Raw genomic sequence first — 26,382 nt, 5'->3', positions numbered from 1 at the left:
CGAACAAATCGCGTAAATCGGAAGTGTTTACTCGATTTTATTTTGTATTTTTTGCCTGAATTTCTTGTCCGGGGAGCGGAGCCCGGACCGGAAGCGGCCTCACAGTGGAGCTCTGCAGCCAGGCCCACTCTTGCTCTGCAGCGTCAGAAACAAGTATGGCGGCCTCCAGTGTTTTCAGACCGGGCTTGTTCAACAACAAAGTCGCAATAGTGACGGGAGGAGGCACCGGTATCGGTAAAGCTATTTCTGCTGAGCTGCTGGAGCTGGGTGAGTGGGGCGTGCACGAGGCTCGGTCCTCTCAGCGGGTTGCTGTTGTTGAAGTGAACAGCATGTGTCTGACTGTCAGCAGCACTCAAGTGAACTTCGACACACTTAGACACTTGGTGCTGACGACACCAGTGGCACAGTTCAAATCCAGCGGAGGCACAAACTCAAACTGCAGTGAGTTTTAAAGCACGATGGAAACATTGGCAGCACCTGTCAATGTAACAGAGAAATCTCAGTACGGTCAAAGAATGTTTAATACACATGTACTCCACCATTGATATTGCTGGATGAAGATCATTTTCACATGATGATCTGAGATGATACAAAAATTCACTGGATCTTCAGTGGCTGCTGTAACAGGAGCAGTTATTCAAAGCGTCTTCACTTAGGAAAATTTAGAATACGATCTCCTATTTGTCACAGGTCAATTAAAGATCAATATGAGATTCATATTATTTTCTCATAATTCTTAAATTCAATCCCTGAAAAATAGCCCTCCTCTTGTCTCAGCCTGATCCTAAGTTTCAAATTTGAAATGCTCCTGTTTCTGTCTCCCTCCACTAATCTTTATTTGGCTCAAATAAGGAGATTCTTTAGATTTAAAAAAAGTAATTTGATTGGCTTTACACATGAGCCTCTTCAATAGCTGACATTTGTCTTAGTGATACAAAGAAGAAAACTCTGAGAAACCAACGAGCACAGCAGAAAAACTCTTGGTCATGAACTTGAGTCTTGGATTCATCTTATCTCTGCTTCTTATTTCTCTGAAGGGAGATTTAGGAGAAACTGATCAGAATTTAGTAATGTTCCAATAAGAAGATGCAAAATTTCTCATGAGTTAAAGAAGAGACGGTTGTGGGCTGCAAACCTTTCCTCAGGGTAATCACAACACAAGCTTATAATCAGCAGCTGTTTTTCAAGATGAACTGACTACATTTGTCACTTCAGGCTGCAGTGTGGTGATCTCCAGCAGAAAGGCTGAGAGGCTGGAAGTGGCAGCTCAGGAGATGAGACAAAAAATCCCTCCCTCCAGCCCTGCACGCGTCACTCCTATAACGTGCAACATCCGCAGCGAGGACGAGGTGAGCCTCCCTCCACCCCCATGTTGATCGTGCATCATCAACTGGATGTATGGAACAATCTTCTTTTTTTTTCACTCCCTGTGCTGCAGGTGAAGGCTCTCATGTCCTCGGTGCTGAAGCAGTTTGGCCGGATAGACTATCTGGTGAACAATGGCGGAGGTCAGTTCAGCAGCCCAGCAGAACACATGTCCTCCAAAGGCTGGAAGGCGGTGATAGACACGAACCTGACTGGAACCTTCCACTGCTGCAAGGAGGGTGAGCTGCAGGCAGCGAACACCAAGTTAGTGTGTTTTGAAATTCTCGCTTGTGACTGTGTTGCCGTCCTCTCCACTCAGCCTACACTGCATGGATGAAACAGCACGGAGGTGTGATTATCAACATCATCGCCGACATGTGGAAGGGATTCCCAGGCATGGCGTAAGCTCCACCTCCCTACAGATTCACACACAAGCATACAAACTCGCACGCTCTTTCCCTGAAACACCTCTTTCCTGTGCAGTCACACAGGAGCCGCGAGGGCAGCGGTGGACAATCTAACCAAGACTCTGGCCATCGAGTGGGCCCAAGCAGGAATCAGAGTCAACGCTGTGGCACCTGTACGTACCGGTCACCGGTGCAGAATCAGGTTTCTTTTAATTAAGTGGCAATTTCATGCCTGTGCATTTTTCTGGTTGCAGGGTACAATCTTTTCTAAAACTGCAATGGAGAACTACAAAGAGCTTGGACCAAGTCTTTTCAAGATGTCTGTTCCACATAGCCCTGCGAAGAGACTGGGAGTACCAGAAGAGGTGTGTTAGTACTGAGTGACACAATAACTGCAACTTCATAGTGTTAAATACATCTATCTAACTATCTGTCTATCCACAGAAGGTCTTTACTTTGCAGATCACCTTTTCAGTTTCAGAATGAATGCTGCCACCTGCGTTACCAGGCAGGTTCAGAACAGGCTCTGCGCTAGTTATCTAAATAAGTTCCTCAACTAGACTGTAGCTGCCACGTTCAAGTATAGTGTAAAGTGAAAATGTTCAAATTCTTTAATCACAGAAAGTATGTTTTTTGCGGAATGATCTGATAATGGCCCTCTTATCTGCTTATAAGTTTGGATCAACATCTCCGACTAACTGAACATCATGATACAGTTTGTGGCAGAGCTTTTGCATTGCATTGCATTTGAGTGTAGAGGTGCACCTAATCTACAGTCAGTGGCCATCGACTATATATGATCATTTGCTCTGTGAAGAATCAGTGCAATCATAGCTGACACTGCTTATTAAAAACACCACACGTCAATAACTGTTGTCTGGCCTTGTAATATCTCTGTTTCTCTGCAGATCTCATCAGCTGTGTGCTTCCTGCTCTCTCCCGCTGCCTCCTACATCTCTGGAGCCACTCTGAGGGTTGATGCAGGACAGAGTCTATACCACTCCATGTGGGAGATACCCAGTATGAACACTTTTAAGATACAAGCATCCATTCTTCTACACTTTTATCGTTAATGCATGTTTGCAGTATGTTCTAACTTCTTGTTTGTTTTTCTCCAGACCATAGTTCTTGGCCTGAAGCCCCAGAGGGCGAGAACCTGGATGCTCTGAAAGACCTGCTCCACCCACAAAGCAAACTGTAATGCAGTCTGACTATAATACATTAAGGCACAATTAGCCAATAGGCATCATGGATGTTTTTTGATTATTCCAGTTGTGTACATAATTGTTTTTGTAACAGCAACATTAGTGCATTATTTCTTGGCTAATTGTGGGTGACATAAAATATGAAGCGCAATTTTCTTTCTCAAATCACTTTGTAATTAAACATACTGCTGTTTAAAACAATTGCCAAATTGTTGCAAAGCGCTTCGCAAAAAAACAACACAAGAGACACAAGCAAGAATGTAATATTTGTAAATAATTCTGGAAAATGGTGAAAGTCTTTGAAAATGTCTTTGACACGCGGTTATAATGTATACTGACACCATCTTAGTGGAACATGTTACCAAACACATCTTTGTATAAAATCATGACATGTTATGCTGTTTTTTCTTTGCATTTTAATTTGAAGGGGATGATACAGATGTAAAAAATGTTGTCATTAAAATAGTAAAATAATAAAAAATATATATTTATATCACAAAAAATGTCAGTGGATGCAAATTACTTTTAAAACAGCCTACTAGAAGATTTATGATGGGATAAGTGTGTACTTTAAAAACATTTTGAGTTATCTCTTAGGATCCTGCATGTTAGTAACATCTTGGAAACGATTCATGATAAATGTGGGTTATTAATATTCTGTTCTATATTGTGAAGCTCAAACAGCTTCTGCCTTATCATTTCCATAAACCATCAAACTGATATTGCAACAGCAATAAAGGAAAAGGTCGAAACCCTAATAGTGTAATGTTAAGAATCTTTGATATTAAATGGAGAAACCGCAGAGTTTCTGAGTATCAATGGATGGGCTCTGCTCTGCTCTCCACAGACAACCGCGTTCGTGTTTTGGTCCTGGCGCACTGCCGTAGCTCTGTCGTAAATTGTCGCTGTCTGTCGCAACGTTTAGTCCAGCAGCAGAGGTCACAACAAACCGCTCAGGTACGTGGGTTTTCTTCATAAATCTGATTTCATCATGGCATCTGCTCACTCTGTCTCACTGGATGATACCATATCTGTACACACGAAGACTTACGTCAACAAAGTGTCAGAGAACAGTTGTATTCACGAGGCGTACGATCGTAGCTAGCTAGCGTAATGCTATCCAGCTAACGACGTTCGCCTCCGCCACACATTCAAGTTCTCATCATTTGATTTCACGATGTATGGAATGAACGTTTACTTTATTCTGCAGTTTACCAGAGAAATCAATGACAGTGATTGGTTTCAGAGTTGATAACTTTAGCCTTGTGTCAGATGATCAGTGACGACCCCCAGTGTCTGCATGTCAAGTTTCTCATACTGACAGTGGAGGTCCCCCATGAACAAGAGTGAGGTGAAGTATCTGCGTCACCTCTCCAGGAGTTTAAAAAAATAATATTTAACATGATCAGGTTATGAGTGCCACAATGAACAAGCAGCCAACTATGCCTTTCATAATTTTCATATAAATCATAAATATATATATCTGCAACCTATGACGTTACAATATGTTGACATCATGAAATTACATTATTCCAAAACTTCCCGAATAGGATTATACACAGAGCACCCGCACTGTACATTATTTGCTCTCTGGTGCTTATGATTTTATTACTGTTTCTTGTCTTTTGCACAGATTATCACATTTATGTGAAATACAAATGATAGACACAGAGCACTGTGTTCTCCAAAACGTTGCTCATGTAGATAATATGCCCTCAAATCTTACCTGTCACTCCAAAGTGTTTCCTCACTTCCTCATTATTTCTGGATGTAAACAAAGACAGAAACCAAAGATTGGGCAGTAATGTGATGGGGCTGTAACCTTTAGTCATGAACTGAGGAGAATGCCCACAGGTCCAGACTCTCTCTGGAGTTTGCTTTTCACATGTAAATAAAGCAGCAAGAGAATCTCTGCTCAAACCTATATACAGTCTATGGCTCAAACATGTGCAGAACAAAACAGTAATCTCCCGAGCATTTAGGTGAGGGGTGGTGCAGAAGCAGGATGTAACGTATAAATTCTACTGTGGAGGTCAAGTGTTTTTGTTTAAAACACATTAATACCAATGCATACAGGTATGATTTTCCCCTCGTGGCTCAGAGGCAGCATCAAACCTTTAATCATGATGCTCCTTACTTCACACGATTGGAGATGTTTTTATGTAATGCTCTGTACTCCTCCGAGTCCACAGAAGATTTTTCCAGTAGTGTTGTTGTGTGTTGTTTGTCAAGGTGTCCTTGGTGGCGGTGCCCATGGTGCACCTACCATGGTCTCTGTGCCAGGTCAATGATTTATAGATGGTAGACTAATTGCAGACATAATTACCAGCTCCCATGATTATTTTTTATCATTTAGCTCCTATTATGTGCTTCACTTGACCTCACTGAGTACTGTGTTTTGTCTATGGAGACCTCTCTGGACTACTTCTGGGCAAAGGAATGAAATCATCTCTGTTTACAGTTTGTCAGTGTGTAAAGATCATTATCTAAACTCTTTAAGATTACTATAATTCTCCAGCTTTATGCAAATCTACAACTGTTAGTCGTAAGTCTTCTGAGGTCTGTTTTTATGAGGCATGGTTCTCATCAGTTCATAATTGTCATGAATAACTAACCCAAGATGTCTGATTGTGAATACTCAGTTAAAAAAATCATGGTTCTTGATGAAAAAAATCAGGCATGTTTCTGATATCTATGAATGTGTGCAATCTGGATCCAGTGAATTTGAATGTAGTTGCATAAGGGGACTGTTGGGCCTTGGCGGAGGTTTAGCTCTAGTTCACTACTATAACTTAACATTATATCAGATCAAAGACAACCACTGACAAAATGCTTTTGTGTGTGTTATCAGAATGGGAGGTGACCATGGCCACAGCAAAATGTCCATGCCAGACTGGCGGCTGTGGAAGGTGGAGGGAACACCTCTGGAGGTCACAAAGCAGAGGCTGGCAGCCAGGGGCCTCAAGGACCCGTGGGGACGGTCAGTGCCTTTACCTGCATGAGATATACTTGACATTATTGTGTAACTAGTACGCTTCCTGACACTGCTCCCCGTCATTCTCCTCTCTCTCTGCAGTAACGAGGCGTGGAGGTTCTCCGGCGGCTTCGCTCATTCTGTGACTTTTGCAGAGGTGCTGCTGAAAGGATTCAAGTGGGGCTTTGCTGCCTTTACTGTGGCTCTGGCTGTAGAGTACGCCCTGTTCCCACCAAAGAAGGGTGGACACTAATGCTCATCATAGTCCCTCAAAACCACACCATACTGGAGTGTAATATTATGTTTCCTTTATTAAATGTCTTTTTGGTCACCACATGACTTCACTTATTCTTCTTACACACTCTCCCACATTTAAACTGTAAACACTTAGTCCTGTTTTGTTTTCCTGCTCAGTTTCCGGAAGCATAGTTTCATGCATTTTGCCGTCAGTATTCCTAAAACTAGAACAACGGTAGCTAGGAGCGCTATCACGTCCAGGCAGAAGTACTGGATCCAGTTGAGCTTCTGGCTGGCTGATTTAAGATGTTTCGCCCCTTTGTGCCTCATCACGTATTCTGTCCAGTACAGCGCCAAGTCGAGAGGCTCGATCTGCCGGTCTTTATGGATAGCTGACAGCTTCTGCATATTTTCTTTATACCTGGAAACAGACACGTGAAACAGGAGAGTTTAAGATCACAACACTGAAATAAAACAGTTCAAAGCAGACCTGAAAACTGGCAACCACATGGCGACAGCAGTCTCCTGACCCCTCACCTGATGTCATTTATGACCTCATTCAGTCCCTGAAGCAGGATTTCTGTCGTGATAGAATAAATATCCAACTCGACTCCTGCTCCCCTGCTCGCCAGCCTCTTTGCATTGTCAGGTTGGTCCCCGCCTATTGGCAGCATCACCATGGGAACAGCATGACACAGTCCCTCGAAGAGGCCGTGTGATCCAGCATGCGTGATGAAAGCCCGGGCTCCAGAATGTGCTAACAGAAAAATGCACAAGGTTAGTCGAAGAGGCAAAACAATGGAGGATGTCTGAAGATATTTAATATGTGACACATTCACTGACCAAGCAGATCATTCTGAGGCACCCAGCTCATTATCTTCACGTTTTCTGGGACGTTGTCAGGAACCTGACCTGTATATCTCCATATCACCTGTCAAAAAAAGCTGTCTTGTCATTTATTATTCTTTCAATTAGGTAAAATGCGTGTTCGTATGTATTCATTAACTTTTTGTGGAATCTGCCTGAAAGCCTCTAAGAAGATAGACGACGTTTCTTCTGGCAGATCTGATATTATGGTGCCCAGAGTGAACACCACAAACCCGTGCTCCCCTGACACCCAGGACTCCAAATCCTGCAAAAAAAATCAAAACACGACTTTCACTCTTGTTTTTTCATTGTTAAACTGCACTTTAAGTCTAAGTTTTGTCAAATTACAATGAGCAATTAGAAAATCCACATGATACAAATGTCAACTGACATGCCAATAATTAAAAACTTTAAATGATATCCACAAACTAATACTTTTACAATACTTCCAAATTTTTTTTAAAAGTGGTATATTTAGTGGTATGTTTACATTCACCTTCTGTTTTTAAACAAATATGAATAATTAGTATTCCCTCAAATGCCCTTGCAATTATCTACACTGTTGTGTTTCTCAACTGGTAATGTTTAAAAATAAACCTTTTAACAAATATATTATATATTTGTAGTATTTAGGAAATGTATATATTAATTTATCTATTCGTCCAAACCAGTAACATGGGGGATCTCACCTCAGGGAGAGGAGCTCTCACATTGCAGTTGATGCCACCAACTAGCACTACATTAGGCATGAGAGGACGTGGGAACTCCAGTGTGAAGTCGATCCTGTATTTGAACACAGTGTCGGAAAATGTGTGAGTGAGATTTATTTGACATTCAGTGGCGTGAACGTTCACAAGGAAAGTAAAGCAGCTGTAAAATCTTCCTGTTTAGTGTTATATGAGACCGTCAACCCATGTTACCTCAGCAGCCAGATATCAGAGTCTGACAGCACCTCAGCGACGCCCACCTCCTCTCCTAGGAACTCATAGGCCATTTGGTCAAAATGCCAGTATAGCAGTCGGCAGAACAGCGGCTCCAGCAAAGCTACCTGCAGGCGTCAGGAGCGGAAACACATGCACAAAGTGAGGTGATGATATTTGACAGAGCAGTTAATATGCAGTAAATCAGTAAACCTAGCTTAACTGGCCGCTCATGAACTGTGTGACTGCAAATGTGCAGTAAAAAGGAGACTGACAACAAGAGCTTCTGCTGTATTTGCACAGGGTCCAGGGTTGAGTTAGGAAGCTAGATAAATAACACCTGGAGGACACTGAGGCGACAGAAAGGAACAACACAACAATGACTCAGTGAGACGTGCCAGGGTGTTTGTCCAATAGATTAGCTCCACGTGACGACTATTGGTATGTGGCGACTGTGACATGGGGAGATTATAATACTCCTTTTTACATGGACAACTCAGCCTGGTTTTCCTGGTGCAGCTGGTTATAAGCATACAAAAAACACTTAATTTCTTCAAACTGCAAGATTTGCCTCAGTGAGGATTTGTTTTATAGTTGAAGTATCTGTGGTCCTGCTATGTGGCCATTGGTGGTCATTTTAAAGAATAAAAACATTGTTGCTAGTGTGAATCTGCCTACACATGCTCACCAAAGTGTTGACAACTCTCTGCCTGAAGTTCATCGTATCGGTGTATCCAGTGAAAAAGCGCGGCACATATGAAGGCGGGGAGGGGCAGCCAGCAGATTTTATATCCAAGGAACATGGAATTCCTCTCAGTAGATTCACAGTGGGGATGCCTGAAAACGATTCAGCGATGAGAGGGGACAAAACACTGCAGATGTACGAGCATGGAGATAATACCAGTGGGTCAGAACTCACCCAATTTCCGAGCAATCAGTGCCCCTGTTGGGATCAGGGGGTCTGTCAACACGGCATCGAAGCCCTGCAGAGAGAGAGACAGGATGATGGGTAAATCTTTTTTATTGCATCTCAGTTCTCATTTTGATAAATATACTCATAGTCAGCAATAACTCATACAGGAGAAAGGGAGGTATGTTGAAATTGTTCAGCTGGGTCCATAGACTGACTGTCGGCACGCTGCCCTGCTCCCACTGACTGTTCTGGTCACCTGCTTATTACATTTTTATCAATAAAGAATGAATTGCCTGTCCGGATCCCACGAAACTCAGCCCTGAACTTTCTCTGGCAATATACAAAACTGTGTGAAACCAATAAGATGAGCAGTTTGCGAGATATGTGTTCAAGGTACAGACGTTTGTGGAATTAGTTAGTAGATACAACGTTTTATCTCAGTAACATAACCACCTATATGCAATCTGATGCAGCAAGTAGCTCCAGAGGTGTAGCCCATTCAGATTCCTGATAAATGCTGAATTTGTGCAGTTAACATTGTTATATTGGATCTAACTTTTGATCCAGAGGTTGTGTTCCGCCACTGTATTTGCACTCACCTGCTGTGCCAGATGTGAAATGAGGCTGTTATTGAACAGTAGACTCTCTGCTGTGGTGTGGATCACTCCTATCACTCTCTGGAATTGTGAGAATCGTTTCTTCATCTTTTCCATGAAAGGCTGTGCAGATTTTTGTAACCTTTCTTTGTGCATGGACACCACAGAATCAAGATGAGCCTTGTCGTATGGAACGGGATAGGTCACAGTGTCGTAGTGTTTCCCCGGACCCATCCGCATGCTGACCTCTGGTATCACCACGGTGACCTGGTGTCCACGGCGACCCATTTCTTGGGAAATGGCCTTCAGGGTCACCCAGTGGCTCCCATCCATGGGTACCACTAGCAGCTTACCTGAGTATGCAGAGGAGGCAGCATCACTTGGAACAATGGCGTCTGTCTGCTCCTGGTTCTCTGGCTCGTACGTTTCTGTCTCAGTCTCTAAATCACCAATCACCTGCATATCTATGTGCAGCAGCACGAACATTAACACTGCTGCTTTCCACATTGTTCTTGTTTCATCTGTGTCCACACACCTCACTGTGTCCAAGACAGAATTAAAGGTGGAAGAGAGTGAAAGAAAAAACAAGTTAAGAAAACAACCCCCAGGCTGTGCTTAGTTCTTCATGTAGCCAAACACTCAAGTTCCCGTTTCTGGCTCTGGATTGCTGAAATTCCTTTCAGCTTGAGGTGTGTCCAAAGTCCTTGTTTGAAAATCAACCAGAGTCCAGGCTCAAAGTTTGCTGCAGTTTTATTGTTACACTGTGAGTCTGTTGCAGGGGGGGTAACTTGTGTAGAGTTACAGTGGATACACTGGTTGTTCTAATTTCAATTCATTTAAGTAATATCTCATTTTAATTTGCACATCAATAAGTCTAACCTTTATCAAAATCTTCAATAATGTTTTTTAGAAGAAATATTGGGATTAAACATCAGAGAAGTAAAGTTAATTCTGTTTATATTTATACTGTTCATTCTGTTCATCCCGCCATATCTGCCATATTTATACTCTTTATATCGTCTAGATTTGCCACTGCCTGTTTATATCTTTTAATTACTTATATTTTTTGTATTTCATATTTCATGTTTAACGCTGTTTGCACCAGGGATTAGAGGGAAACGCTATTTCAATTCTCTGTATGTCCTGCACATATGGCATTATTGATAATAAAGTTGACTTGACTTAAAATAATGAAACATGTTTTGAATGATCGGTTCCTGCAGTTCAGAGGCTTGTCCAGCTGAGGGCGGTAGCGTGCGGCTCACTCCCCGCGGCAGAGCAGTAAAAGAAGAATTCTGACCTGCAGCGCGCGCACATTCAGGGAAGTTGTAGTGGAAGAATAAAAGTGAACGTGAGCCCCGCGAGCTTTCTACAGGAGACAGTACGTAAACAAGTCCTACTCAACACACTCTGAGCTGATCTACACTTTCAGGCTGTTTCTAAACCGGCACAAGTTGCGTCAACGGTAAACGTCACGCAGTCCGTGTTAAACTCACAGTGAACCGAGTTTCAGTGAAGATCAGCAGCAGTCTGTTTAGTGTTTACTCTGGATTTTAGTCTTGCTAGCTTTGCCCGGATGCTAACGTGAGCTACTCCAAACCAGTAGTAGTAGTATTTGTATCGATAGCAGTGGTGTGGACAGTTTTCAGTCCAGTGTTTGTTTAAACTCAACGTCAGTCCTGGTCCATGATCATCATGAGATCAGTGGACATTGTGCTTGATTACACAAAGTACATTTTTCATGTATCAGTACTTTACTTGATACTCTATTTACCGGTGCATATCACTGTTACTCCACTACACATATTAACAAATATCTGTACTTCCTACTCCACTACACTTTTTAACATTAGAATGATTTACAATGTTTTTTTAAATATTTTTTTAAAGTAATAAGTAACTCCAGGTGAATAGGTCCATCGTTCCAATCAATGTGAGCCCCCCCCCCCCGTAGCAGTAGCAGCAGCATCACTGATGAAGACACATCTCACATGGTTTCAGAAGAGGTGGAGACTCTGATTAAAGATGTAGTAGACAGCTGCATGAGAGAACAGGGTTCCCACGCATCCTAGAAAACCTGAAATCTTCTTTTCCAGTCATGTAAACAATCTGGATTTTGGCTAAACTGACCAAAAACCCTGGTTTCTATTTTTCTATTTTAGCCCCATACATAGTTCTCCAATGAAAACTTCAGTGCATTTAAAAAAATTAAACACACTAAAGTAATACTTATACACCACATCTTTTGTCTCACTTGATGGTGTAATCTCTAATGTCGGGAGCCGGTAGCACAAGTTTCTCATTCCCAGTCTAGAATTGTCAGAAGTTTTTTTCTACTTATTCTTTACATTTTTACTTGTGTAAAAAGTTGTACTTCCTGCACCACCTGGAGAACAGGATGTGTTGCAGCATAATTCTGCTTGGTTGCTGGGGCTCAAGGCTAAAGTACAATGGAGCTGCCACACGTGGGCTGCTCTGTGCCCACAGATCACTCTGCTGCTGCTCGGGCTGTTCTGAACCCACATGTTGAGATGTTGTGTGTTATTGACAAAGTTTTAAGCGAGTCACAAGTGACATCAAACAGAAACATGATCATATTTTGAATACCATGCTGTATTTGTAATCTGTTATGAAAGTGGTTTGTTGTCTTCAGATGAGCAGACCTGCGTCTGGCAGTGAATGTGAGGCAGATGACTTGGAGTCGCTCAGTCATTCATTGTCTATAAGAGTAGAATATTACAGGTAGGACCCATATGAAACTAAAGAAGGAAAGTCAGATTATGACTCCAGTGAATTATCACATATATGTGAAACCTTACGCTCCTTAATGATCACATGTACGGCACTTTGCAGGTGTGTTATCACAGATTGTCACTTTTTCTCTCTGTCACAGCTCGTTTGAATATTGTCTAAAGTGGAAAGAGTCCATGTATTCCACACGCTCCTCCAGACTCAAAAAGGCCTCTAAGAAGAGCCCTCAGAGAAGTCCCAGCCCCAACAAGGAAGATATCAAGCGCAAGTTGAAGGGGAAGAAGAGGCAGAAGAAGACCGAAACTGGCGACGATACAGTTAATACAAATAAGTGGAGCAACTGGGACCTCATTGACATCATCAATGACACGCATGATGCCACACCTCTGGCTGAGGAGGTTGAGAGAAAGTCTGTGGAGGTCGGTGCTAAAGCAGTGGACGAGTCAGATGAAGACTGCGTGTCTGTCAGCAGCAGCAGCAGCATCGCCTCCGGTCCCTCCTCCTTTTGTCCCACCAACCTCAAGAGATGGAGGTCTATACAGAGCTCATGTTCCGCCTGTCAGAAGCTCTACCAGAGAGCAGAGAAGTTGAAAACGCCAATCAAAGACAAACTCTTAGACAATGGTGAGTCCATTCTTTCTTGTGTATGAAACAAGATGAAAATCTCTCTGAAGGGAAATTTGGTCACTGCCACAGCAAGTACACAGGAAAGAATAGAGACAGTATAAGATAGCATAGTGGGGTGGCACAGTGATGGAGTGGTTACAACATCTTTCTGTGTGGTGTTTGCATGTTCTCCCTGTTTTTGCGTGGGTTTTCTCCCGGTACTCCAGCTTCATCCCACAGTCCAAAGACTTGTAGATTGGTGTTAGGTAGAAACTAAATTCACCATGTGAATGGATGGATGGAGTGGTGGTCAAAGTCTCCACATAAATCAGCCTTAGTAATACATTATTTATCACTTTTTAAAATTATTTTGTGGGAACTACCCCTTAAAGCAGTAAATAAGTATGAAATATTTAAGAATATTATGGCACATATTGTGCTGGTCTGTATTCAGTGCACAGATGGATTTTGACATGGGCGACCTCTCTTTGTGGTTTTTTCTTCAGATCCCAACTCTCTGACATGTGACCACTGGGTCCTGATCAAGCAGTGGAGACCCAGAAGGCTGACTTATGCAAGAGGGTAAGACTGCCTGAGTGTGTGACCCCGCTCAGACCTGGTTGTAACATCCGGCTTGAGTCATCTGATCACAAGTGGTCCTGAGATCTGATCGCTCGGACCACATGGGGAGGTGGTCTGGGACACATGTGGCCACATCCCTTTCACTGTTTTAAAGCAAATGCATAGTTGGTCACCTATGAATGACCAACTACTCACTAATTCTTCTGCTACAGTTTCACTATGAAACAAGCATTTTTTCACTTCTCAGTGTCCATATGTTTGATTTGTTCATGGTCACAATATCAACACTGATCATCACATAATGACCAATACTTTTATTAAATTGGTAAAATCTTTCTTCATACCAGAGCTACACATCGTTCATTCAGCCCTCCCTCACTCTCCTTCTCTCTCTGCTTTTGGCCACACAAACACACACACACACTGTCATCGGACATATCTGTAAACTCAAACAACAGCATTATTTGGTATTCAAGAACACAAATGAGGAATAAGAGTGTTGAAGTGAGATCCGATCACAAGTGTTCACAGGAGACACATTTTAATGCCAGGTGTGAAAAGACAAACTTAGATCTTTTTCGGGAGGATGTTAATACCAGGTCTGAACCTATGATTACTGCCTCTCTGTATTGTCAGGAAGCTAATGACCCATGTGAAGCTGGTTAAGAAAAGACTCAAGACAGGTGGGAAGCGAAGTGAGATGTACGAGAGAAAGTCATCAACCTGCTCACGACCGCACGCTTTCCTACAGAGGTGAGGCTTCTGTTTACATTCAACGCAGATTTTCTACAGTATCAAAGCAGGTCCGTCCGTCAAAAATGACTTTCCTGTTTGTGTGTTTGCTTCAGGAACCTTCGGTGCTGTGTCAGAGTGCCAACGAAGGAGAGGAAGAAGAAGATTAGGAGGAAGAGGGCAAGAGGTGATTCGCAGGGTTCTCGTGCTGCTAAGCAACGACGTCTTCACAGCAACAGTCCCCACCAGCACCTCAGTGGAAGCTATACTTGTGGCAGCAGCCCTCAGCCAACCAGCAGTCCGAGCAGCTGTCAGGCTTTTGAGAGATGTGACGATCGAAAAAGCGACAATCGATCCGACAAACTTGAGTCTGTTGAGGTGAGACCCTGCACAGTCACTCTGGAATCCATCAAGATGAAAGATCTTACCCCCAAGAAAAAAACACCAAAGAAGAGTGGATTCAGAGAACTGCTCTCCCAGCTGCGCGGCAACAGCAGCATGATCGTCAGAGAAAAATGTTAGTGAGGTGACTTCACTTTGTTTTACACTCCTCTTTAAATGTTTTAATCAGCTGCTGTGTTCAAGTGCTGATGGAGCTTGTTCTTGTGCTGCTCTGTAGGTTTTCAGTGGCCCAATACACACCTGGTATTAACATCCGTCCTGAGAGATCCGATCACAAGTGGCCAGCGCTAAGTACATGTGGTCACACCTGACATTAAAGTGTCTCTTGTGATCGGATCTCACTTCCCCCGCTCTACAAGCAAATTAAAACATACATCTTTTGTGTTAGTTAAGACCAAACAATGTTGTTTTGAGTCTGAGTTAACAGAGGGGTCCGATGGCACTGTGTATGTTCCTGTAGATATTTGTCAGGACGGTTTTAAGCATAGACCCCACAAAGTGAGGACATTTTTGGAAAGTGAGGACAAGGTAGAGAGGCAAGTCAGGAATCTCTGAATGCAGCTGGGAAGAAAGATTTGACGAATTTGACGAAAGTATCGATCATTATTTGGTGATCAGTGTCAATCAACGAGATGAGAAAAAAAAACGATTTGATTCATAGTGAAACTGCAGCAGCTCAGAGGACGTCAGCTGAGTAGGAGGTCCCTGTGGCTCAAGATGGATGTTTACACTGCGTTCACACTGCTAAAAGAACTGTACTTAGAGCTGTGATCGGATCGGAAAAACCACAGTTTAATACCAGGTGTGTACGGGGTACTGGCTATGTTCTCTGAATGTGAGTTTGTAAAAAACTTCAGAGCCAGAGCACGACCGATTTCTCAGTTGGACGATAATATAGCCGATCTTTTTCAGATATCGGTATCTATCTATGTTTTCTGATATAAAAAGTTTTGTTTTATAGAATAAACAATGCAGAAAAGATGCACATTTATGTTTACATTTTACATAAACAATTATCTTTATTTTCTTAATTCAGGTTATTTATATGTGGTTGTATTTGTGTTTTCTCTTAATTTATAGATATTTATAATAAAGTTTTGTTAAACTGTAAAATATCGAGCCTCGATCACATTTCTTAGTTATGTTTTATAAATTCAAAGTTAATTCACTTTGGTATGTTATAAATCTTAGTTTATACTGTAAACTGCCCATAACAATCTTTATGAGCAGGGTTTTTGTTTGTTGTTTGTGACTAAAACATTTTACCAAAACAAACTGTCTGCATACTAATAAACACTTGTTTTTTCAGAGTAATGATGGATGAACTCAGTTTTCCCCCCACAATGCAGTGCTCAAAGAAAACAGCAGCTGCTTTAATTCTGGGAACATTCACAGAAAACTAAATCTAGCTTTTTAGTGGAAATTTAATTTATACTAACTTAAAATAAAATCAAAATATTTAAATGTGATACCTGCTGTGTTCAGTTCGAACCATAGACTGTATATAAAGAGGTTTGAACGAGGTGTAACACTAATTACCAAGTAGATTTAAAGGTCCAGTGTGTAAGATTTAGGTGAAAGGGATCTATTTTCAGAAATTGATTATAAAGATCTTACTGATGTTTTCAATTGTATCTTTCATCTAAATTGTACAAATTGTACAAAGTTTTCTTTACCCTAGAATGGGTTCTTCATATTTAGATACTTTTACATCAGCAGTCCAGACTGGACAAACTAAAAACCTTTTGAGTTTTTATGACACCTGAAGCTTCCACAGTTTCTCTGTCTGGAAGGGGAGGGTGAGTTGAGGGGTGTTCAGCTGCAACATGCAACTTCACCACTAGATGTTCTCATTAAATTCTACACACTGATTATCTGCAAGTTTTGGACTTGTGGAAACCAGACTCCTCCTCTAAAAGTCCACATGGTGGCACTATTTCTCTTCACAATCACCTTTTTATCCAAGAGTATGCAAACATAGATAGAATTGTTCTGGCTTCCAGTAGCGCTTGTTGTGCTTTCTCTTAATGCCAAGAACAAATACACAGACACTTCCACAGCACAGACACGCACAGAGTTGCTATAAGTCAGTGCAGTCGTCAGCAGTGCAGTGACTCAGACCTGTTCCTAAGTCAGTGCAGTCGTCAGCAGTGCAGTGACTCAGACCTGTTCCTCATTAACACACATCTCGACTCTTGTATCATTTTCCTTTAGATATCTAAATTTATCAAAATCTATTTTTATTTCTGTACCACTTGGAATCTCTTTACCTCTTTTATTCTGCTATTTTTATTTGTTCATTTTGCCTGAAATTAGCTTTCTTTTATTTTTGTCTCTGTGTTGTTTTTGATGACCCTGCTCATCACCTTAAATCTACCTCTAAATTAAAGGTCCTTTATAAATGAAACTGCCTTGCCTTAAAAAATATGCTGCAGTGAAATAAAATATTCTTCTAAACTCTCTTTCGGAGCAGGAACTTTGCAGAGTTACAGTATCTGGATGATTTTGCAGAGGATAAAGCAGGTATGGCTCTTTTTTAGAACACCAGTTAGTGTTGGAGATTTGAGGAGCTTTACACAGTAATGTTATTTCTGAGATCTTGGTGCTGATTCCAGTGAATGAGGAGGAAGGGTGGGGAAAATGGGTAAGAGATAAGGGGCTGTTTACTTGTGGGATTAGTGTTTTGTGAGAGGATGGATGGGGATTTACAGTCAGAGCTGCCAAACTAGGAAACGTGTCTGACTTAGCATTACACACATGGAGTTGAATTCTAATCAATGAATGCATGATTTATAATCCATGCATCCATCCATTATCTATACTGTTTATACTCTGAGGGGCGTGTGCTCCTGAGCAAAAGCTTTAAAACTGTATTTTAAATTAACGTCATATCTTTTGATGTGTCTGCCCATCATGTTCCATCTCAAAGGGGCATTTGTTGATTGACTGTAAATGTGAGAAGCAGGAAACAATTTTGAGATGGAACTTGATGGACTAACAGTGTGTGGAATAACAGAAAAACAAGTTGTAAAATCAAATCCTGATTCATTCAATACACAATCAGGAAATAGAGTTATAACCAATCAATACATTGCCAAATGTAATAACTTTTTTAACCTATTGCTAATTTAATTGGAACCTCTTTTATCCTTTTCTTTTTAAGTTATGCTGTTACATCATTTTATCTCTTGTCTTTAATTTTAGATTTTGCATTACCAGGTCAGTGTCTGTTCTGAACCTGCCTGTTGGGAATGTTCTCTCGTCCTGTGTTGATGCTCCGGAGCTGCTTCAGAATGATTCCTTGTCATCAGTGAGTCCTCCTCAAACAGTTCTACAATATACTGTCACTTTATTGTTTGTGTACAGAGTTTATGGTGCAGAGTGAAGTTAGAAAATGTTTTCAATCTGCCTGGTTTATCTGCAATGAAGTTTTTATAGTGAATGTTTTGAAATAAAACTGAATTAGTTTTATTACTGTTCACATGTAACTTATATATAAACTACACAGATGTTAGAATCACTTGATTACTTGAAATTATGTTTTATTTTGAATATTCTTTTTATTATTTGTCCTTTTTGTGAAGCACTCTGTGGCAGTTGTTCAAGAAGGGTGCTAAACAAATAATTATTTTATTATTAATTCATAACACATTTTTCAATGGTTATTTTATTAATTCTTAGTTAAACAATGTATAAGTCTTTAATTATTACAGTGGCACAGACTGCAGAGAGATGTTGATGATATCAGTGTTTAAATGAGACAGAGGTGAAGTTCTGAACACACACAAACACACACTAATGGTCCGTTGCCAGTGAAAGACAGTGTTCATGCCCACAGTACACGCCTGCTGGAATCATAGAAGACAGTGACGCAAACACAACAAGTGTGTTCACTCTGCTGAGAGCTGCTACTTGTCCTGATTTATCAGAGCATGGAGTTTGGAGACACACACACACACATAACACATTGTTTGATTCTCATCATCATTCTTTTCTATTGCCAATAGGTCCTGATTATCACAAAGCAAAGGTCTCAGGGCCAAAACAATTCAAGCAGAGCTCACACAAACGCAACAGTCAGTGGGTATCCTGTGATAGAACCACTATCAGCACCTGACACCTCGAAAACAGGAAAAACATTTCAGCAGCAACACAGATGTGCTGGAGTGTTGAGGGGAGGAGCATGAACACAGCTATAAAATGCCTCTGGAGACAAGTCTGGCTCCACTGGCTCAGCTGAGAAAGGACAGGAACTGTCTCCATCATGTCGTACTATGAGGTAAGGCAAGCATACTTTTATCCAAACACACAAATCTCTGTTTAGGATGCAATTTGTCCACCCATCCCTTCCCTTCCCGTCGTTCCTTCAGTCATCATCATCCATCTTTCTGTCTCCAGCATATCCTCTTGGACTACGACGTAAATGACACAGGCTCAGGTTCTGGTTCTGGCTTTGGCGAGCTGGGTGTGGATCTGGAGGAGCCCTGCGAGGTGGAACACTTGATGACCACCGAGCTTCAGCATGTTTTCTTGCCAGTGGTCTACGCACTTATCTTTATCCTGGGCATCACTGGAAACGGCCTGGTGGTCGTCGTGCTGGGCTGCCAACGCAGGTGAGAGATGGATGGAGGGTTGGTGGCTGATGACTTTTTGACCTCAGTGAATTTCTTGGTATATTTGTGGCCTTGAAAGGTCGGAAGTGGCCTGACTGGATTTGTGCTCATGTGTTTTGTTCACAGGTCAAAATGCAGCCTCACAGACTGGTATCGCCTCCACCTCTCAGCCGCCGACCTCCTGTTTGTTCTGGCGCTGCCGTTCTGGGCCGTGGAAGCAGCCCTGGCTGACTGGCGCTTCGGGGAGGCCGCCTGCACCGGCGTGCACGTTATTTACACCGTCAACCTGTACGGCAGCGTCCTCATCTTGGCGTTCATCAGTCTGGACCGCTACCTGGCAGTCGTCCGCGCCACAGACACCAACACTGGTGGGCTGAGGCAGCTGCTGGCTCACAAACTGGTGTATGTAGGTGAGTGTCCAGGGTGTTATACAATGTATCTTACATGTCCCCCCCTTGTGTCTTCTTGTGTCCTCTCATCCCACAGTCCCTCATGTATTTTCATGTCTTCCTCCCTCAGGTGCCTGGTTGCCTGCTGGCCTTCTGGCAGTGCCGGACTTGATTTTTGCCAGGACTCAGGAGGGAGGAGAGGGGGCCACTCTGTGCCAGCGCTTCTACCCAGCAGACAGCGCTCCTCTCTGGGTTGCGGTCTTCCACGTCCAGCTGGTCCTAGTGGGCCTGGTGATCCCTGGCTTGGTCCTGCTGGTGTGTTACTGCGTCATCGTCACCAGGCTGACCCGGGGCCCGCTGGGGGGCCAGAGGCAAAAGCGACGAGCGGTGAGGACCACCATCGCATTGGTGCTCTGCTTCTTTGTGTGCTGGCTGCCCTACGGAGCGGGAATCTCTGTGGACGCTCTGCTGCGTCTGGAGGTCCTGCCACGCAGCTGCAGGCTGGAGGCTGTTCTAGGCGTGTGGCTGGCTGTGGCCGAGCCCATGGCGTTCGCACACTGCTGCCTGAACCCGCTGCTTTACGCCTTCCTAGGGGCCGGGTTCAAGAGTTCAGCCCGCAGAGCCCTCACACTGAGCCGCGCATCCAGTTTGAAGATTTTACCACGAAGAAGAACTGGGGCCTCTACGACCACTGAATCTGAGTCATCCAGTTTACATTCCAGCTAGTGTTGACTTGTGCTGTTGAGTGTGTGTGTGTGTGTGTGTACTGTATATACTGTGTGTGTGCTTGTGTGCATGAGGAAGTTTACACAAAGTATCTGAGAAAGTAAGGAGCGAACAGTCTGCTGGCTCATGACTCGTCCTCTTCCTCATCGTGGTGTTTTCTCTTGTAAATAGTTGTTGTCCTGCTGAGTTTGTACTGTTTTATACATGTTTGTAATAAAATAGAAAAACAAGACATATTTGTGAAAGTGGCCTTTATTATGAACTACATGTCTCACTTCCTAAATGAAAATGAGTTAACTTGTACACTTCTTATTGTGAAAAAAACATTTTACACTCATATATTGTATACCATTGTGAATTTATATATGTGTATTTAAACATCTTTATAATGATATACTATATATATATAATATTCTGGTATACTACACTGAATTTATACCCATTTTAATATGTATTTAACATTTTATACTCATTTCGTACACCATACCTACCTTTTACAAATTCACTTATACAGTATACATCCTCCTACCACCTACTTTACTCAAGTAAATGTCTCTACAAATATACATCCATACATCCATATATTAGATTTTTTATTTTTAGTCTATTACCTTTTTTATTCTTTATTCTTTAAATTTCCCCTGCGTGGGATCAATATAGTTTTATCTTAGCTTATCTAACACCTGGCTTGCACGTGAACCATTCCATCACAACCACACTTTTATGTGGTCAAGTCACATTATTAGATACTGTAGATTACTCAAATAATCCAGTCTTTAATCAAGCTAATGGCATGTAGCTTTATCACTGAAGCACATAGACAGGAAAGGAGTAATTGGAAAAACAACAAGCCCAGATTAAGTGAGTTTGATCTCACACAGTGTTTCATTGTCAGTCGACAGCTGTTAGCCTCGGCCAAGTCCTGAAATAATCTTTGCTTTTGGAAAAACTAGGGTTTTACTTTGTGTTTGACGTATCTGGGGGCAGAGGTGGCGGCTCACAGGGGCAGGTTTCATGGAAAAAGTGTTTCAATCACTTGGTAGTTTGTTTCTCATCTTTACATCAGCGTCAGATCACATTCACGATCACAGCCGTCTGCCACCTGAATCCACTGATCCAGAGCATGCACATGGTAAAATCTGAGAAATGAAACTGTGCTAAATGAAAATGTGATGTGTAATAACCAGGTGTACACACACACACACACACACGCACACACTGTTTGTGTGTGTGTGTGTATGGGAGGGAGGGAGTGTGTGTCGATGTGTCAAGTGTTTTGAGGCTGTAGGTAAGATTTGCGTTAATGATATAAACAGTTGCTTTTCTTACGTGGGACAGAGGAGAGCATGAGGGGGTCAGGAGGTCCATTTTCCAGTGCTTTTATGCATACACACTGATACACACATGCACGCAAACACAAACACACACAAACATACACACATGAACACACACAAAGTGCTTCCCACATACCTACTTCCACATGGAAGTGAGAGAAACAGAAGCTGGAAGTTTACTGTGTCCCCTTTCCTGTGGCTGAGAGGAGGAGGATGAAGAGGAGAGTTGTGAGAGAGACGTAAAGGAAGAATACAGTAACTCACAACCACAATGAAGGGTATGACTGTTACACTGTGACTAACTGAATCATCAGGGTCACTCAAGTGGCTGCATGTGTAGGAATATTGAAAGAAAATGTAAAAGAAAAAGCACACCTGGAACCTGTTCTTTCTCTTTTCTTCACACATTCATACACACAGGCACACACATGCACACACACAATTCTTCTTGTCTATTCATAGTGTATTCAAAACAGGAAAGACTTCCTGCAGCTCATTTTAGGAAAAACAAGCAACTAAAACAATCAAACAGCCGAGCAGCTCCACACAGAGAGCTGCGACAAAGTAAATCACTCCAACAACTCAAGGGAGACATCGAAGGCCACTCAACACTTATCCAGTGTAATCTGTAACCAGGTACAATGGAGATGTGTAAACATACAGTAAATCAGTACATTATTCAAATCTCCACGTCATTCGTTTTTATGGAAAATACAAACACAAGAGATATTATTTTTACCTGACTCTTAATAAGATATGTTTGAGCAAAACCTACAGGCTTTGTGTTGTTCTTTCTAGAACATAAGACTAGAACTGAAAATATATAAAGGCTCGAAAAGACCTGACCAAATGACTTTTTCTGCTTTATTTGTCTGTTGGCAGGTCGGTGAACAACTTTGATCCAGAGTGAAATACGCCCACAACTATTTGACAGAATTATATGTGACTCCCGATTGTAGGATCAGACTTAGAGGTGCCCAGCCTCTTTGAGAATGTTGACATGTGCGTACTCCCTTCTCTGATCTCAGTAGAACTGTCTGTCTCTATCTGCTGTACAACATCGTGGTGGGACAGACTGTCTTTGTTGCTGTTCCAGCAAACTAGCTGTCATTCTGTGACTGGGTGGCTTCATGGTTCTGAAACATGCTCAGTGCCTTTCTTCAATTCTTGACCCCACCGTTCACAAATACCTCTGTTCTAAGATTTTTTACCAAATACCTGGCAAGCAAAGCAGAAAGGCACATTTTCCCTAGAGGTCAGTGATCAATTCATTTTTCCTTTTGTGCCTTTGGATCCACTTTTCAATTAGTATAAAATAATGGTTGAAACATGCAAAACTAATGACATTGCCATCAGCTGTACTTTGTGTTAAAGGTGCAGTGTGTAGAATTTTGTGATATCTAGTGTTGAAATTGCATGTTGCAGCTGAACACCCCTCACCTCATCCTCTCCTTCCAAAAATGAAAAAGAATCTGTGGTAGTCTTCAGTTGTCATAAAAACTCCAAAGGTGTTTATTTTGTCCAGTCTGGACTAATGTAAAAAACATGGCGGCCTCTGTAGAGAGGGTCCCCTCGATGTAAATATAAAGTATTTAAATATTAAGGGTCTTTTCTGGGGTAAAGAAAACTACAGTTCATACAATTTAGATGTAACGAACAAGTCAAAACATCATGAGGATTATTCTACATTAAAACTCTGCCAATAGATCCTTTCACCTAAATCTTACACACTGGACCTTTAAGTGCTAAATAGCAAATGTCATCCATAATTAAACTTAATTTGATGAGGTTTAAGCGCTACCTTTTAGGTGTATTTTGGGAGAAATTACACAAACTGTATTAGACCATGTGTAAACTTTTGTTTATGGTAAAATAATTGTGGTGAAGAAAAACTTAGGTTCCATGTTCAATATTCAATACTTTGCAGTGAAGACTGTCTAAAATCAATGACCCACAGGCATCAGCAAACACTTTGTCCTGCAGGTGATGCTCCCAGGTCTGTTTTACCCTGTTTTTACTTCTTGCTGATTTCTGTCAGTCACTTACTCCTCAGCCGCAGCTTCATTTCAGGTCGTGTGTGCGTGAGCAAACCACAAAAACAATGAAAACATGTCGCGGTTTGTATACAAATAATCCAGGAAACTATTCAACCATCTCTCCCCTCTTCTCTTTCATGTCCTGTTGCTCTCACAACTGTTTGCTCTAATCGTCTTGTTTTTCACCTGTTACCAAAAACCTGACACCCTCAAACTTTTCATCTCTCTGCACTGAGCCACTTTGGTGCCTGCTGCACGATTACAGGGTGTTACTACAGACTCGGTTTGATCTATACCTGCTGTATGTGTATATGCAGATATGTATCATGAGTAGTAGCAGCAGTAATAGTACAGTAAATATATGAATATTATTTAGATACACTTATACCTCTTTATACTGTGAAGAAAAATAATGAATCTTCTCTAACCTTAATGGCAATGAAGCTCAAATGAGTGTGTATGTGTTAGTGATAGTGCTTGTGCGTGTGCGTGTGTGTGTGTGCACGTGTGTGTGTGTTTACCTACAGATGGTCAGGTTCCCTCCTCACACTCAGGAGAGCTGAGCTTCCTGCCGCTGAACAATCGTGGGAAAACCAGAGGTCAAGACAAAAGGAGAAATAAAGAGGGAGAGAAAGACTGGTCTGTGTCCAAATGGCCCAGGATAACTTCCTGCTCTGTTCCTGGTGGATTCATTCAGTGTGACAGGTGAAACCAATAGCTTGCCAAGAGTGTTTGTCTCAAACCTCAGCAGGTGGAGACGTGAGAATGATGTGGGAACAGAAATAGAAATGCATGGGATAACAGTGAATCTGTGTTTGGTCTGACAGATGGTCCTGGGAGGCCCATTCACTGTTCTGCATGACTGTCCTTCAGGAGAAGAAGTCTCCTGTCCTCCCACCATTGCTCATGAGCAAGGCCTTGGAAGCTGAGGAGCCAACAGCCTACTGCTCCTAAACAGTGAGAACTTCTATCAACTAACTTAGTAATATAAAGCTCATTCAGATTAAATGAGTTTAAAGATTTCTGAACCTTGAAAACGTCCCTTTCACAAAAAATACTTACTTAGCTCCACATACTAGATTTCTCTCTCAGCTGTAATGTTTTGTTTTTTATCTGTTTTCTTAGTTGTTGCAGGGAAAGAAAACATGAGGCGGAGTACTACAGGTCAGACCCCCGAGTGTGGCAACAACTTGTCCCCTGCAGCCTGGTTGTGTGACAAATTGTAATCTAGGCCCAGTAATAAAGCTGAGATACATTTTATATTTCTGCAGTCAATGTTTTAATACAGTGTGTAACACATGTATATTCAACTAATTGTTAATATTTTATCACTGAACATATTGACAACTGTTATGTTACATTGTCAATTACAATTATTATTTGTTTTTACACACCAGATCTGGCTCTTTCACAGGAGTTGACAAATACGTTGATTCAAACAAAACTATCTAAATGTTCTATCTGTTTGTATTTATATATCATGTATAAATGATTGTGCCACTTTCCTCAACTGGCCAGTGTCTTTTCTATATTGGTAAAGTTATTTGAACTGTGACGTATGGTCCTGGTATGATCAGTATATAACCGTGGTGCTCATTTTCCTCTCTGATTGCAGCCTCCCCTAGTGGTCATTCAAAGTCACTACACCACATATTAAGGGATGCTTTTGTCTCAGACAACATCCCAGTGTGTGATGAGACACGAGACTGACAAAAGATCGAAGAACATTTGGGATTGCAGGTTTTTTTTTTTTTTGGATCCAGGACACACTCCTACTGAAATTATAGAACTTATCTCGTAAAGCGATACTGCATTAAAATAATTGATTTTTAATATCAAAAGGTTGGTGTAAATAGGTGAGTGTTCATGTCTCAAATCTGTCTGGCAGAATAGTCCACTTCTGTACAGTCAGTTTGTTTCAAACACTCTGATCACACATGTAAAACATACACACGGTTTTAAGCTCCAAGCCCCAGCATCTTTACACACTGCTGAGTGTGTTGAGAAGGTGATGATGCTGCAGGAGCCATATAAGAATGTGTCTATGGATGTTTAGATTAACAACCACTATGATAGTATTACAGGAGGAGGCTGTGTTCACAGCTCAACTCACCAACTCTGCTCAATGTTGTGGAATAACATTTGTCCCTGGACCACAAATATATGTATTATCTTAACTGAGTTATTATCTTGCTGAATCTGATCAAGCTCATATTCTCAATGATTGAATCCCGGACATAAAACGCTCTCTAAAGTACATTTCCGATCTTTTCCCACCATACGTGCAGACGGTAACCTGAGGTCCTCTGTGAAGGCCCTGCTGACCATTCCACTGAGAACTCCTCATCCTCTTTTAAATCTCTCTTAAGAAAAGAAAACCTATAGAACTTTGTCTTTACGACTTGGGGTCTGAGTTCACCTTCAACTTTATCTTTATTTGTTTATTTACTTTAAACCTAACTCTGATCTTTGTAACTGTTTCAATCATTTTATAATGTTTTACTTAATTCCATTTTTACTCTATTCTCATCTGTAACATCGTTATTCCAAATTGGTTATTATAATTATTATAATTAGTAGTAGAAGTAGTAGTACTAGTACTAGTTATAGTTGTAGTAGTAACTCCACTGGACGTGGGTTTAGCAGTTGAAATTAATGCATTGTGTCGTGGGTGTTAACTGCCCTCTAGCGGCCACAGTGAGAAACTACATAAACTACATCCTGTGA

The 26,382-nt window shown here is 41.7% G+C and overlaps 5 protein-coding genes and 1 long non-coding RNA gene across 9 annotated transcripts; 5 read left to right on the top strand and 1 right to left on the bottom strand.

The window, feature by feature from the left end:
• The first annotated feature begins 95 nt into the window (after positions 1-95).
• pecr (peroxisomal trans-2-enoyl-CoA reductase) lies at positions 96-3,480 on the top strand. The gene is made up of 8 exons (XM_020105564.2): positions 96-267; positions 1,216-1,349; positions 1,439-1,604; positions 1,685-1,766; positions 1,849-1,945; positions 2,027-2,137; positions 2,681-2,792; positions 2,891-3,480. The coding sequence occupies exons 1-8, from the start codon at positions 156-158 to the stop codon at positions 2,971-2,973; spliced, it is 897 nt and encodes a 298-aa protein (XP_019961123.1). The 5' UTR covers positions 96-155; the 3' UTR covers positions 2,974-3,480.
• Positions 3,481-3,803: 323 nt separating this feature from the next.
• ndufb3 (NADH:ubiquinone oxidoreductase subunit B3) lies at positions 3,804-6,285 on the top strand. The gene is made up of 3 exons (XM_020113555.2): positions 3,804-3,934; positions 5,829-5,957; positions 6,054-6,285. Exons 2-3 carry the CDS (start codon positions 5,830-5,832, stop codon positions 6,202-6,204), a joined length of 279 nt encoding a protein of 92 aa, XP_019969114.1. The 5' UTR covers positions 3,804-3,934; position 5,829; the 3' UTR covers positions 6,205-6,285.
• On the bottom strand, positions 6,243-10,197 carry LOC109647733 (UDP-glucuronosyltransferase-like). The gene is made up of 9 exons (XM_020113544.2): positions 9,488-10,197; positions 8,895-8,958; positions 8,664-8,812; positions 7,976-8,103; positions 7,745-7,838; positions 7,195-7,320; positions 7,032-7,119; positions 6,726-6,945; positions 6,243-6,609 (listed from the first exon to the last, which is right to left on the bottom strand). The coding sequence occupies exons 1-9, from the start codon at positions 9,989-9,991 to the stop codon at positions 6,339-6,341; spliced, it is 1,644 nt and encodes a 547-aa protein (XP_019969103.2). The 5' UTR covers positions 9,992-10,197; the 3' UTR covers positions 6,243-6,338.
• A 527-nt stretch (positions 10,198-10,724) lies between these two features.
• LOC109637791 (uncharacterized) lies at positions 10,725-15,871 on the top strand. Of its 4 annotated transcripts, none has more exons than XM_020100358.2 (6): positions 10,739-10,865; positions 12,138-12,226; positions 12,378-12,859; positions 13,348-13,423; positions 14,060-14,176; positions 14,272-15,871. In XM_020100358.2, exons 2-6 carry the CDS (start codon positions 12,138-12,140, stop codon positions 14,675-14,677), a joined length of 1,170 nt encoding a protein of 389 aa, XP_019955917.2. In that variant the 5' UTR covers positions 10,739-10,865; the 3' UTR covers positions 14,678-15,871. The 4 variants fall into 4 exon arrangements, with proteins under 4 accessions (XP_069366753.1, XP_019955917.2, XP_069366754.1 ...); XM_069510651.1 differs by having other exon boundaries at positions 10,816-10,949; XM_069510652.1 differs by lacking the exon at positions 12,138-12,226 and having other exon boundaries at positions 10,725-10,865.
• Positions 15,872-18,684: 2,813 nt separating this feature from the next.
• LOC109647982 (C-X-C chemokine receptor type 4-like) lies at positions 18,685-20,517 on the top strand. The gene is made up of 4 exons (XM_020113785.2): positions 18,685-18,836; positions 18,956-19,170; positions 19,297-19,580; positions 19,690-20,517. The coding sequence occupies exons 1-4, from the start codon at positions 18,822-18,824 to the stop codon at positions 20,283-20,285; spliced, it is 1,110 nt and encodes a 369-aa protein (XP_019969344.2). The 5' UTR covers positions 18,685-18,821; the 3' UTR covers positions 20,286-20,517.
• A 3,665-nt stretch (positions 20,518-24,182) lies between these two features.
• LOC138405039 (uncharacterized) lies at positions 24,183-25,114 on the top strand. Its single transcript, XR_011238695.1, has 3 exons — positions 24,183-24,360; positions 24,483-24,612; positions 24,781-25,114. It is a non-coding gene; the product is annotated as an uncharacterized lncRNA (long non-coding RNA).
• Positions 25,115-26,382: the final 1,268 nt, after the last annotated feature.

The sequence above is a fragment of the Paralichthys olivaceus genome, chromosome 16 (assembly GCF_024713975.1).
Source record: "Paralichthys olivaceus isolate ysfri-2021 chromosome 16, ASM2471397v2, whole genome shotgun sequence".
NCBI classification, from domain to species: Eukaryota; Metazoa; Chordata; class Actinopteri; order Pleuronectiformes; family Paralichthyidae; genus Paralichthys; species Paralichthys olivaceus.
Note: the sequence above shows the minus strand (reverse complement) of the source record. Positions and strands in the feature narration are given on the sequence as shown.